Below are 13,656 nucleotides of genomic sequence, written 5' to 3'. Positions count from 1 at the left end.
AAAGTTGTATCTATTCTCTGTTATTGGACTTGTATTAGCGCTGCAAGACATAATGTCCAAATGCCGAGACAGCTCTATCAATACTTGACCTCGACTGGTTCATTCTTCCACTCCGTCAGCTTTTAAACCACTTCGGGTTTTTAGGCCTTAGCTTTCAATGCCAAAAGTAAGAATGAATAAAGGTTTTAAATATTTTTTTTTGTAAAATATTGAACAATATGTCAACAAACAAACAATAAGAGATGACTGAAAGCCTTTAGTGAGATCACCATCGAACTTGAAGAAAACCCACTGATAAAGCTTAGGTCAGTGAAAACCCACTGATAAAGCCTAGGTCGGTGAAAACCCACTGATAAAGCCGAGGTCAGTGAAAACCCACTGATAAAGCCGAGGTCAGTGAAAACCCATTCTGCGATTACCTAATTCAATGAATGCCAACGCTGAGATTGCCTAATTCACTGAATGCCAACCATGAGATTGCCCAGTTTACTGAATTTCATACTGAGATTGCCTAGTTCACTATTGCTAACGTTGAGATTTCCTAGTTCACTATTCTCCACGCTAAGATCGCCTAGCTCACTGAATTTCCACGCTGCCATTGCCTATTTCACTTTTGCTTTCTCTGAACAAGTCCTAAGCCCATTACCCTTGGTGGTCGGATGATATTCTGCTGATATATTTGTTTCAATTCTACCAAGATATCCAGTCTGCACATACCTGTATTTTGTACAACTTATCGCTCACATCCTTGCCCACCAGGTGTGTGAAGACTGTCCACATGAAACTGTTGGTCGCCAAGTAGCTTCTCAGCGTGGTGTGGCACCAGGACAGGATCAAGGAATCTTCACTGGACGTGATGGTCACCTGAGACACACGGTTGTATAAGTAGTAGTTAAAAGAAACAAAATAAGTTCAAAAATTTCATGGTCAAACTAGCAGTAAATCTTACAACACTGGAGGTAATAAATGGACGAATAAGATCTCTAACTAAGTCTGCGAGAAACAACCAAGAAAAACAGAGCAGGGAATAAAAATTAGGATTAGATTGAACATACAAAGCAAAGAACAAACAAGAAATATTACCAAAAAGACTTTTACAATCACTCTTTTAAATAGGAGTGGACAAGGAAAGGGGAATAAACAAAATTGTGCAACAGAGAGAGAGAGTGTGTGCATGACACAAACTCAGGCGGCCCCTATGGGATAGTCGTATTCACATTTACACATAAAGCCAATTAAAGTTTCGCATGATTTATGGATCATTGTATTCCCTAAATGCCTTCTGATGTTAAAAAGTTTAAAAGATATTTTAAAAAATTATTAAAATTTTGTTTAAAGAAAGGTGTAAGTTTATATGTAAAAAAGAATGTTCATACTTAGTACTACTTACCTTAAAAAAAGACATACGGTTTGAGAATACCAAAATTAGCTGATGTATGTATAGATTACCATACAAGCGAAGTGGAAATCAGATTGTGTAAAGCGCTTTTAGATTTTGCGATTAAAACATGACGGACAGGCGGACAGACAAAAACAATGGCTGCCTTTAATAAAACAAAAAATGGGTGGCGTACCTGATATTTTTCTGTACTGTCTCCTATTAGTGGTATAGAATCAAACTCTGGCGAATCAACGAACTCATTTGGCTCTACCGAGTGAAGGAACACACCATCATGGCTGACTTTGAGTCTGAAAAAGAAACCTGTCTTTATTTTGTTTGTTACATGGCAGCTTGTCGCCCAATGCGCCAAACGGCGCGTGAGGATCTAAGTCTGAGTAAGGCCCATCAACAATTATTGGTCTTAGGTACTGGTTAGGGAACTTTGAAAGGATAAACTACGAGTTTGTCTCATTGAACTGTGACTGTCCACAATCTTGGTCTTCTTAAGCCTCCGATGAATCGAATGAAAGATGAGCTCTATATAGTCTCAGTAGAGCGGATCTCAAACAGGAGGTGATATAATCACAACTGTTTCATGAACACTCGTCTCTCATGTCTACAGCTGAAGTGGGACCAGGGAAGGAGTCTAAAGTCATCTGTTGTTTTTTTCTTACTATTAGCCTACATTTTCTTTCTGTCTGTAGGTTGAAGGGAAAAAATTTGGGTGATTGGAATTTCCCGAAATTGGCCGGGAAATTGATATAGTGTCCCACTAATAATGCTAATGGCGTGGTTTCAGTCCATTTACTGACCTTTTTTCATGGGTATCCGATTAATCAATGAATTTTTTAAAAATACATTACTTGCATAAGATGATTAAATCAACATACATAAATTATTTCGATCTAGGATTTTTGAAACATTATCTCAATGGAAACTAACAGGAAATGATAGATAGGAAGATATTAGCGTGAATATATAGTTCTGTGATTAATCCGAGAAATGATTTTGCATTATTTCTAAACTTTGAAAACTAAAGATCATTACTTTTCTTAGACAGAAAAGATTGATTGGGGCGATTTTCCGAAGAGCTTGAAAAAGAGTTACGTACATAAAAATCTCTCTATATATATAGGTCTGTGAATCGATCAATTACGGATATCAATTCGTTTCCGGTTTCCATTATAGATATAATCATGATATAATATATTCTCACGGTATAATATATGTTCACGGCCATTTTTTTGTAGTTTTAAAAGATCTCCATGTCCAGTCTAGATACAATATATATATATATATATATATATATATATATATATATATATATATATATGAATGAGTCTATGGCAGGGGTTCTCAACCTGTGGGTCGCGACCCCCCTTGGGGGGGTCGATTGACCATTTGCCAGGGGTTGCTTAAGACCATCGAAAAATATGGATTGTTATTGCCTACCCTTCTATTGCTGTATGTGTGTGTCAAAAGGGGGGGGGGTCGCGGCAGAGTGGAGGGTTGTAAAAAGGGGTCGCCGAGCTTAAAAGGTTGAGAACCGCTGGTCTATGGTCTAGATCTAAAGGCCGTTCATGGAAATATTATCAAGTCTAGTAGATTTATACATTTACTTAACCAGGATTTTTTTCTGGGGTTGGGAGGGGGATGGGAATAGAGCTGTGTACAACGTTGTTCCATTTTTATTATTTTTTTTAATTTAACATTATTAATTCTTAAGAGCAAAATAATCGCTTAATAAGCTGTTTCCAGGAGTTCTTGTCTTTAAAAAAATATTTTTAAAAATGTTTTTTATTGTTTTATGGGCAAGTGCGTAGAAGAACTGCAATATTCTTTACATATATATTTTTTTTGTTCTTTTTCAGAATTGCAGTCAGATTAAGCAAGCATCCAGATCTAGACATTTCTGAGATGGTTCCTTCATATTTCTACTGTTTGCTAGTAATATGTACGTCTGTCAGTTTAAGAATAAAGGGCAAATACTCGAAAAATAAAATTCAGAATTAAATAAGGAGGAGTTAAGGAGCCTGACTTTCAAAACACTCTGCGACAGCAAGCACAAGTCAACAACTGTATTTAAAAAAAAAAAAATTAATAAATTGATAATATTAATACTATTTTTATGTACTAACATGAAATACAACAGAAACCACTGTCGGATAATTTTTAAAAGTAAAAAGTATTAAAATACTAAAGTTTCTTCATACAATAATGGACTATTTAGTTACAGTTTGGGAGATTCTTCACTACACTAATATGAGGATTTTCGAATGGGACAATCAGTCGCGTAGCTAGGGTGGGGGAAGGAGGGGAAATTTGAATATTCACCCGGGCCTCTACTTGAGGGGGGGCCATGATGATTTTTTTTTACATAAAAAAATTAATATTACGCAAAAAAGCAGGGGCCCCCAAAGAGGTCAAGTTCCCCGGGCACCAAAATTCTTAGCTACGCACCTGGAGATAATGTTTTAATATTTATTACTACCCTCTGTGAATGCATTGTTTTTAAAATGTGTATTGTGCTTTTAAAAATTAACGGCCGAGTTTTGTTCCATTGTACGATATGAAGAACGTATTGCTATTATATTATAGTTGGATTTATCTTGTGAAGAGGACTCCATGGGGGTGATTGCTCTCAGTTCATAGATCAAACAGAAAATATCCGTGCACTATATGCAAGAGGAGTCATTAATACTGCATATACATGTATTGATTTGTAGACCTACCTTCCTCTCAGGAGTATCGATACTTTCTCTCTCCCACAACGTACTTCATGCAGACCTACCTTCCTCTCAGGAGTATCGATACTTTCTCTCTCCCACAACGTACTTCATGCAGACCTACCTTCCTCTCAGGAGTATCGACACTCTCTCTCTCTCTCCCATAGCGTACTACATGCAGACCTACCTTCCGCTCAGGAGTATCGATATTTTTCCATAGCATACTACATGCAGACCTACCTTCCTCTAAGGAGTATGGATACTTTCTCCCCGCAGGGCGTCACATTCTCCATAGCGTACTTGATGCCCTTCCGCAGCGGGATGATGTTCCCATGGCTGCAGAGCTCAGCGAAGTCCCGGCGTCCAACTTTCAGAGGCTTCATCTTCTTGTCGTACAGGTCCAGCAAACTTTTGTTGAATCTACTCTTTAATGAACACACACGGATATAAACAAACAGGTTTTGTAGAGATAAAGGAGACGTAAGCATGTTAATATCCGAATCTCTATTATCAGGACGATTATCTGAAACTTTTTTTTTCAACATTATTTCGGAAATCAAAGTCATGGTGGCCGAGTGGTAAAGCGTCTGACTTCCGAACTAATGGGTATCGAGTTCGAATCTCAACGAAGTCTGGGATTATGAAAATTCAAGATTTTTAGGTTGCCTCTGAATCTACCCAACTCTAAAGGTGTAGCTGACATAAGACGGTTGGTCGTCAGTCACGTGATACCATCGTTATCCTTCACGCCAACTGCCGTATAGTCTGCAAGGTCTGAACGGTGTGAAAGAAGTATTCTACTAACTAATCGGATTTTGTTTGATAAAGTATCTGGAATACTATTTGGAAACTTCTATAGAAACTGGAATTAAAAGGGTCGTTAACTAATTCGCTATTATGTACACTATAATAAAGATTACAAAATGGTGAATATCATTTAGAATATTATCTTGAGTGTTATCTCGCAACGTCGAGCCTCGACAATTATTCTCATTGTGAACTTTATTAATGGGAAATGAAAGCCGTGTTATCTTAATGAGTCCTAAAAAATGAAGTTGTTATCACGTGGTTTCCATGTTGTTACTATGTTGTTATCATGTTGTAAGATTTAGATTAACTTCCTTTTTGATTTTAAAATGGCTCACAATTAATATTGTCGCCATTAGTCAATGGTAGGGGCAGAGGCGTAGTGAGTAAAACCTGTCCCCAGGGCAAGAAAGTTTATTGGCGCCCCCCCCCCCCCCACACTTATTTTCCATAAACAGTACAAAGAAATATAGTTTATAAGTGGAAAGTATTTAATAATAATATGATACTAAAAAACCTATCCAAAATATCTACGTTAATTTTGTTGTGGTGCCTCAGCCTTGAGGCTGGAACCAGGGGCCCCTTCCACCCTCGCTACGCCTCGGGGGGGGGGGTCATTATATGATTTCATTGGGAAGTCTATTTTTTTTTTTCTCCCCTTTTCTTCTCTCTCTCTCTCTCTCCAATATACAAATACAATTTATCTGTAAGTCAGTCTGTATGTCAGTCAGTCAGACTGTTTGTCTTACTATGTGTCTGCCTGTTTGTCTGCCTGTCGGTCTGTCTTTTGTACGTCCGTATGTCTGTTGATCAGTCCGTCCGTCCCTCAATCGCTCTCTTTCTCTCTCTCTTTCTCTCCCTCTCTCTCGTCTATGTCGATACTACGAAGATTATTGCAGGCAAGTAACCGAGAATGCTGGCTGCCTGACTGAAGAACATCAAGGACTAATGCTACTGCTAGCACTTGAGTTTTTCTAGTTTAAAATTTAAAACAATAAGGTTCAACGGTAAGCAGAAGTTTCTAGCAGGTAATCACTTACCGGTATGTTAGTATAGACTAGGATGATGATGTGGACAAGGTCCACCGCGAAGAACAGACAGTTCCAGACCAGGACGTCCAGCATGCACTCAAAGAGGCCAGCCCAGAGAATGAAGAGCAGGAATGATATCAAGAGAAGGCAGCGGAGGAACAGCAGGTGGTGACGAAAGCTGCTAGGGGTCAGCAGTGACACGGCCGCACATAGGTTGGCCAACTGAAATACATATAAACCTACTCATAGAGTCTATACATCTATAATTTATAACGCCTACAGCTATTTCTTGTCCGCAGTGGCCAGAGACTACTCGTGACCGTGACCTCTATATCAAGGGTGTCGGACTAGAGCGCATCCTAAATGTTGACTAAACAGAATACCTTTGATTATTATTATTATGTTAGAAATGAACGAGTAGTCATTCTCTGGCGCTGCCAGGGTCGAGTTTCGCTAAAGAGAAACAAAATTCATCGTAGTCCCTTTAACAGTTTCCACTGAGGAATTTTCTGGTGATGTGGCAGGTCTGCAGCAGTACTGCCCTCTGACAGGCAACGAAGATGTTCCTAGGAATGTTAAGGGCCTTGAAGGTGTCTGTGAGGTCAGTTGTTATTATCCCCTCGGTTGATATAACAATGGGGTATATTGTTATTTCGGACAATTTCCATAGACGCTTAATTATTATTATTATTATTATTATTATTATCAGTTGATATTACAATACCTATGTTCCCATATTTTCTTTGTTTTTCTATTTAGTTTTTCTTATATAATGAGACAAGGTACGGCGATATCAATAATGGTAGCGGTTTTTTTTTAATCAATAAACAGCAGATCAGGGCTATTTAAATCTACCGTTTTGTCATTAAAAATAGGCCTATCCCAGTATAATAAGTGATCAGTAGACATCAGAAACTCATGTGGCGAGTATTGGTAATAAAGAAGAGTATTCTTATTGATCATATTGTGTGTCAAAGCCAAGTGTTGGTGTATTAATTTTGCGACCTAGGTAGGCGGATTCTGATAAGGCTAAACATACTGCCTTTATGTGTTCAATTGACTCACCCACATTTCCGGCCTTATTATTAGTAGTACTATCTATACATAGATTACATCTCGTACTTGCGTGCCATAGGTTTTTGGTGATTATGTGTTGCGGTGTACGATAGAATTAATTACAAGAAATATGAATTTATAGGTATGAAAATAGACATACTTATGGATTTATATATACATACATATTGTATATTACTTCGTGTATGTCTGTATAGATTTAAAAAGTCTTACTTATATATCAGTGTTTCAGGTTCATCATTTCTGACCATGTTTTAATTTTTGTTCTTCTTAAAATTGTTGATTTTTATTTTCTAAGCGCATTTTATTATGACTGTTGTCTTCCTACTGATGGTCTCCCTTTTCTCTGTAGCTGTAATTACAAACGCTCCTATGAAATCCCGCCACCATCGATCGTATGACTACGTAAAACACAAAAGCCGGTATTTTATGTAAGTATATGTCGAGAGATTGCGTGGCTTTTTTCTTTTACAAAGCTTATATATATATATATATATATATATATATATATATATATATATATATATATATATATATATATATATATATATATATATATATATACTGTGTCTGCTACACATTTTGAACACGTTATCTCTCCCACTTCCAATTCTAGGCTCAAGTTGATACTTTAACAATAAGCCTTGTCTTCGATTCCAAAGATTAACGAGGAATGCAGCATTTCCCGTGGCTAAGCAGACCCAGCTGTGACCTACATATTTTGCCACATTCGATGCAGGCATAATGATTGTCCGCCGGTGGTCGACTGAGATTTTTCATTTCGCAGTTTACGTGTGTCCTCGGCAGCGGATTTTCTTATGGTCTTAAATATGTATCCCGCGGCCTTTGTAAGTGACCTCCAGCTGTCTCTTCTGAAGCCGCATGCAACCAGGTGCGCTCTTTTATGTCAGTTAAAGTTGGAGCCTAAGCTGGTCTTTGAAGCGTTTCCGTGGCGCACTTCTGTTACGTCGACCACCTTTTTAGGTCATTAAAAAGACTGCTTTTAGTATACGTTTTCATATAAAAAAAATTGTATAGACTATAATGGAACTATCTAGCTAACAAACTAAAGGTTCAAATTATAAATAAACTTATTTTATAACTTTATAAACTTTCTGTCAAAGGAGAACGGGCTAGCTCACTTGAAAGAGGGTATGCTGAGCATCCATCCAATCGTGGCATGCCTCCCAATGCGAGGCACCAGCAGCAGCTGTCGTCGTGGCGGGCATGCCGGCTACAGCTCTGTTGCCTGCCTCACTGAGGTCAGACATATTGACGTGAATGTTTTTGTACACGCCGTAGTGTTCCGTGGAGCCCTGGACAAGCTCCACCATCTCCTGTGTGATATTGATGAACGCCTTGTAATCAAGCTGCTCTTTCATTGCTGAAGATGCTCTTTCATTGCTCAAGCTGCTCTTTCATTGCTGAAGCTGCTCTTTCATTGCTCAAGCTGCTCTTTCAACGTGCTTAATTCCTTCAGAACCTTTTTCCCCCCCGCACTATGTTCGCAGACCTTCAACAATAAAACCCTATTCACACAAGTGACAGATGGAAGTTATCAGTAGAGTGGCTCTTCAAAATAATTAGAGCACTTAAAGTTGAATGATGCTAAATAAAAAATGTTTTTCGGCTAGGCGCAGATGAGAACAAGAGTTAGTCCTTGTCATAAGATACAAAATAACGTATATGGCGACATCACGTGATGGCTTGAATGGATGGCAATAGTTGCAGAAGTGAATTTCAAACAAAGCTTTGCAGAAGTGTCCCGAAAATGCTAAGAAATGGCAAGAAAAGTAAATGATGCTAGATATGATAAGGACTTAAATTTATTTGGTAGGTCAAATCTGCAAACGTAGGTGCTTAAGACATGTAGTTAGGCAGCGTTTAAAGCAGAATGGTTCAGCAGACGAGGTCAGTCAGTGAAACTAGCAAGTTTGTTCAAAAGACGAGTTCAGTTGGTGGAACTAGACTACTTTTTCAGCAGACGAGATCGGTCGGCGGGAACAAGAAGGTTTGTTTTGCAGACGTGATCATCTGGTGGAACAAGCATACTTGTGCAGCAGACGAGAACGGCCGGTGTATTTAGAGTTGTTTCCCAGACGTCATAATCAGACGAAATCTTTTTATTTGTGTCTCTTCGAGAATATAAATGTCTAATCACGTGATTATCAGACAAGGCTAGCAGACGTAACTATTATCCAGGTTCAGCAGACGACATCAAAAGTTCAGAATGCCAAACTTTTAAATTATATACAATTTTCGAAGCAGACGACAGTTAAACATCATAGATAATAAGCACTATCATAACAGCAGCAATTTCCTTTTTTTTAAAAAAAGTCTGTGTCTTTATTGAACAAGAACAAGGCAGTACTCTAGCTAGGAACACATGCATACATCAATACTTTATCTGCATGAAAGATACAAATTAGAGGAGAATATCCAAGCAGCAGGCAAGAATTAAGCAGACGACAACAGCCAGGTAGTTCACACGACGAAGCAGTTGCTACGCTTTAATCAGCACTTGGCAAACATTAAGTTTTGCCTTTCTGTGTAAACTGCGACGGAAAAACAATAAATAGCTTTTTGGTATATCCGGTATAGAGAATAATGGAAATGTTGATAAACTATGTTTGTTTTTAAGTATTTTAAATAGGATAATTTGTTTGCACTTTTTAGAGGTGCAGTATTAAATTTTCTAATCTCTTCCGATTCTAGGTAATTGTTTTCTTATATTTTTCGTTGATAACATTGAAGTTCAATGTAGCGACCTTGACACTGTTTAATTTATCGTGAAAATTTCCTATAGTTGTTATTTTGTGAATCAGTTTCAAGATTCGTCTAATAAAATGTGTTGAATACCGTGACGTTTAAAAAAATATAATTCCTTCACGAATCACTCTTTAAAGATCCGAGACACCAAAGTAGTTAAATAAAAGTAAAATACTTTCGCAATCATTCAGATGACTCTCGTTGAGTGGAACAGCAGAAGAAATGTCTGCGTTGAAGAAAGAAGCTTGAGATTGAAGAGTTGGTGCTATGGAGTAGGAATCTAGCCATGGCGAGTCAGAACGTCTAAGGGAGGTAAACACAAGAAATGCGAGCAAGGCACTTGGCAGATTTACAGGATGAAGTTAGCGGACTTGACTGTAGCGCTCTTGGGAATGAAGACATCGGCTGTGGAGAAATAAGTATGACTTGAAAATAGTGGAAATTTAGAAAAATAGCAAGAAAAAAATACGATGTAATCATACGTTTGTTTAATTAATTCCCTCTCTCCTAATCAACGATACCATCGTTGATTTGACCTCATTAAATTAAATTAACAATTAATTTTATAAACTTGACTTTGTGTTATATAACAACAGCATGCAATTCCCTTTAATTCTATACCAATATACAACATTTGCTGATAACAAACAGCAAAGCTATAGAAGCCTAATCATGACAGGTGAGTGAAATAGAAATGAGCCAGATGAAGAGTTCCTCCCAAACGTGAACAAATAATTACGGAGAGAAAGAGTAGGTATTAATATTCAACAGACGAGTTGTTAGGGCTATTCATTAAGTGTTTTCTTGGAACTTTCATTCAATTCAACTAAGGTAATGGGGGTCGCTGTGCCTGAGTGGTTAAGCTCTCGGCTCCAAACCTTGGGTCATGGAAGACTGGGATTTTGAACTACTGGATGTTTCAGGGCGCTCTAAGTCCACCCAACTCTAATGGGTACCTGACATTAGTTGGGGAAAGGTAAAGGCGCTTGGTCGTTATGCTGGCCACATGACATCCTGCTCATTAACCGTTGGCCTGAAATCATTAGATCGCAAGGTCTGAAAGTGGAAATTTACTTTGACTTTGTGTTCTACTGTTCCACCCCTTCCATTTTTAGCGTTATTTCTCCAGCGTTCTTTTTACTAAGAAGGAAGAGTGCGCTGTAGCAATCGGCTAAAGTTGAATACCAGAAAGAAATATACTTCTGAAAATCACAATGCAGAAAATGCTTGTTCCTCAGATCCCGCTAGGGGGAAAGTTGTTTCGTAGGTCGCGTATCGAACTCACTACACACTAGGCCAGCGGGCAATGTATAAGTTAGTAGTTATTTTTTTGTACTTTTATAATATAAACAATTAGGCCTAGATCAAGACTTCTAATTTAGAACTCTTAAGATCTAGTCTAGATCTAGATCTAGAATCTAGACGTAATCCATATTAAATTTACGTAAAATATAAACTCTAAGAAATTTTAAATTTAATAAACAACAAATCTTTAGAGCCGTTTTTTTGAGAACAGCGTCCAGGTTCTTTTATGAACTTGTGACTTGAATAGAGGTATTGTAATAAAAAAATGTTTTATTTTTTTTCCTCATTAGAATGAAAAACATTTTATAAAGAGATTTTTATATTTATACAAAAAATTGTTTTTAAAAATAAATATTTACAATTGTTAAAAAAACAATGACGTTATATTTTGGAATTTTAAAAATGTTTTTATGATATATGTTATATCTAATATCAATTTCTTTTTTTGATTCGTAATATACAATCGTATTTCCTTTAATAAAAGTATCAAGTAACAATTCATTTAAAAACTCTAGGCATTATGTAATTTGTTTTTTTAAGCGTATTAACATTAAATAGTTTTAAAACCGGCTTGGGAAATACATAAACATTGTCTTCGAGTCTGAAGATTGAAGTTGAGACCAGTATTTCACAAGACCACACCATCCCAGTTCTAACATTACCATTACTGGGAAATTATAGATTACAACACAAGCATTCAGATGGAAGCAATAAAAAAACCTTCTCAAAGTACCAATCAATACAAGCTATTACTGGAAAAGTCAAACTAATGGTAGAAAATATAACTCTAGAAATGGATAACAACAGACCTTTACTGAGTAAATATAAAATATATGACCAATATAGTTGACCAGGAACGTTATGAATGGATACAAAAGAACAATGTCAGACTCACAAGTTTAAATGTCGGCTATAAAGGAACGGAGATAACAGACAACTTATATATTATTGTTTTCTCGCGTGAATGTTATATTTTTTGAGTGTGTCGCCCAATTGTAGGCTTTCGTGGTAACTAACGACCTTGGCTTTCAAAATAATTTTACGTTCAAGGACTTCGCTCGTTTGGGACGCGAGCTGATGCGTGATTAGTGAGGACCCAATCAGATGATCATGAACCATGAACTATTGCTGACCAGTGGCCCTAACTATTTGGTGCTCATCAGTCCGAGGACCTCATACTTTGAGATGAACATTTAAAAGCAATCCCGTACCGCCAACATGCACTTGCTGCTAGATTTGCGACGAATTCATACTTCATGTAGTGCGGTGGGCGCCGACAGGTATATACCAATGAACAAGCAAAACAAGCAAATTAATAAAAAAAAAAAAAAAACAAAGAACAAAGCTTATATTAGGCGGAGTTGTATCAGTTAGTTTGGATCAGTCATGTGATTAAATTTGTAAAAGATCTAGACTTACAATAATAAATCTGTGCGATTAGAAATATTTGTACCATATTGTTTTATTTAGCGCAATTACATGCTTTTAACTTTCTCCATACTTGTGTGGACCAGTTGGAAATAGATGGGGTGAGCAGGGACGTAGCTAGGAATCCTCCATCCTCCTGGGGGGCTTGAGCTCTTTGGGGGTGTCTGCATTTTGGGTAATATTTAATTTTTAATGTAAAAAATATTCATTTTGGGCCCGGGGGATTTTCAAATTCTCCCCCTCCTCCCCCCAACCTAGCTACGCCACTGGGGGTGAGAAAGAATGGGTTATCTGGGTGATCGCTTTTTAAATGTATTTTTTTTTTTAAAGTGAGCGACCTGAATTTGAAGTCGTGGGCTAAAGTCTTCTCAGGCTTCACAAGCAAACACGGTAACCACTCTGCTAGCGAAGAGCTGGTGAACCGGTAAGATTGTAAAGTTATCTATTGTCCTGTTTCATTTTTGTGTTCACTAAGCCCCAGACGGCGATCTATAAAAGGGAACTAATTCCGCTTATACCACCTCTTCAGTCAAGTAAAATGTCTTTCCCTTGTTCGAGATACCAAACAAATTAATTAATTACCAATAGTAAATGAACTAATTGTTTTTGTTTTTTTCGATTCTTGTTTTGTCAGTGAAAAAAAAAATTGTGCAAAATTTCAGTTTGATCCGAGATTGGGTGTGGAAGAAATAACGTGTACACAATTTTTACCAGACAGAGTGAGTTGAAATATGCTTTGTAACGACCATAAACTATATACAATTTTTTCGATAATGCAGACCGATTGACTGTGTTGTACAGTCTGGTCGTCATTCATTCTAGAATCTAGGGGAACCGTTAGCTTGCCTTGTTTGTTATTGTAATTGAAACAGAAACTAAAAAAAAAATCTATTTGTTGGTTTCCGAACGTGGGGTCCTGGGTTCGAATCTCGATGAAGACTGGGATTTTGAATTTCGGGATTTTTAGGGTGCCCCTGAGTCCACCCAACTCTAATGGGTACCTGACTTGAGTTGGGGAAAGTACAGGCGGTTGGTCGTTATGCTGGCCATATGACACCCTGCTTGTTAACCGTTGCCCATAGAAACAGATGACCTTAAGATCATCTGCTCCATTGACCGCAAAGTCTGACAGGGG

General features: G+C 37.5%; 1 protein-coding gene across 4 annotated transcripts in view; it reads right to left on the bottom strand.

The window, feature by feature from the left end:
- Positions 1 to 13,656, bottom strand: part of LOC106079880 (blood vessel epicardial substance-A-like) — a 107,974-nt gene that overhangs the window by 15,781 nt on the left and 78,537 nt on the right. For 3 of the 4 annotated variants that reach the window (XM_056032519.1, XM_013241116.2, XM_013241127.2), the window contains exons 2-6: positions 8,162 to 10,193; positions 5,955 to 6,167; positions 4,348 to 4,532; positions 1,575 to 1,689; positions 718 to 864 (exon numbers count right to left, since the gene is read on the bottom strand). In XM_056032519.1, the coding sequence (XP_055888494.1) occupies positions 718 to 864; positions 1,575 to 1,689; positions 4,348 to 4,532; positions 5,955 to 6,167; positions 8,162 to 8,401 (900 nt within the window). In that variant the 5' untranslated portion in view covers positions 8,402 to 10,193. Of the gene's footprint in view, positions 1 to 717; positions 865 to 1,574; positions 1,690 to 4,347; positions 4,533 to 5,954; positions 6,168 to 8,161; positions 10,194 to 13,656 lie in introns of those variants that run through there. The other variant, XM_056032520.1, reaches the window with a different exon arrangement.

Source organism: Biomphalaria glabrata, chromosome 6 (assembly GCF_947242115.1).
Source record: "Biomphalaria glabrata chromosome 6, xgBioGlab47.1, whole genome shotgun sequence".
Lineage (NCBI taxonomy): Eukaryota > Metazoa > Mollusca > Gastropoda > Planorbidae > Biomphalaria > Biomphalaria glabrata.
This window is presented reverse-complemented; position numbering and strand designations above follow the sequence as displayed.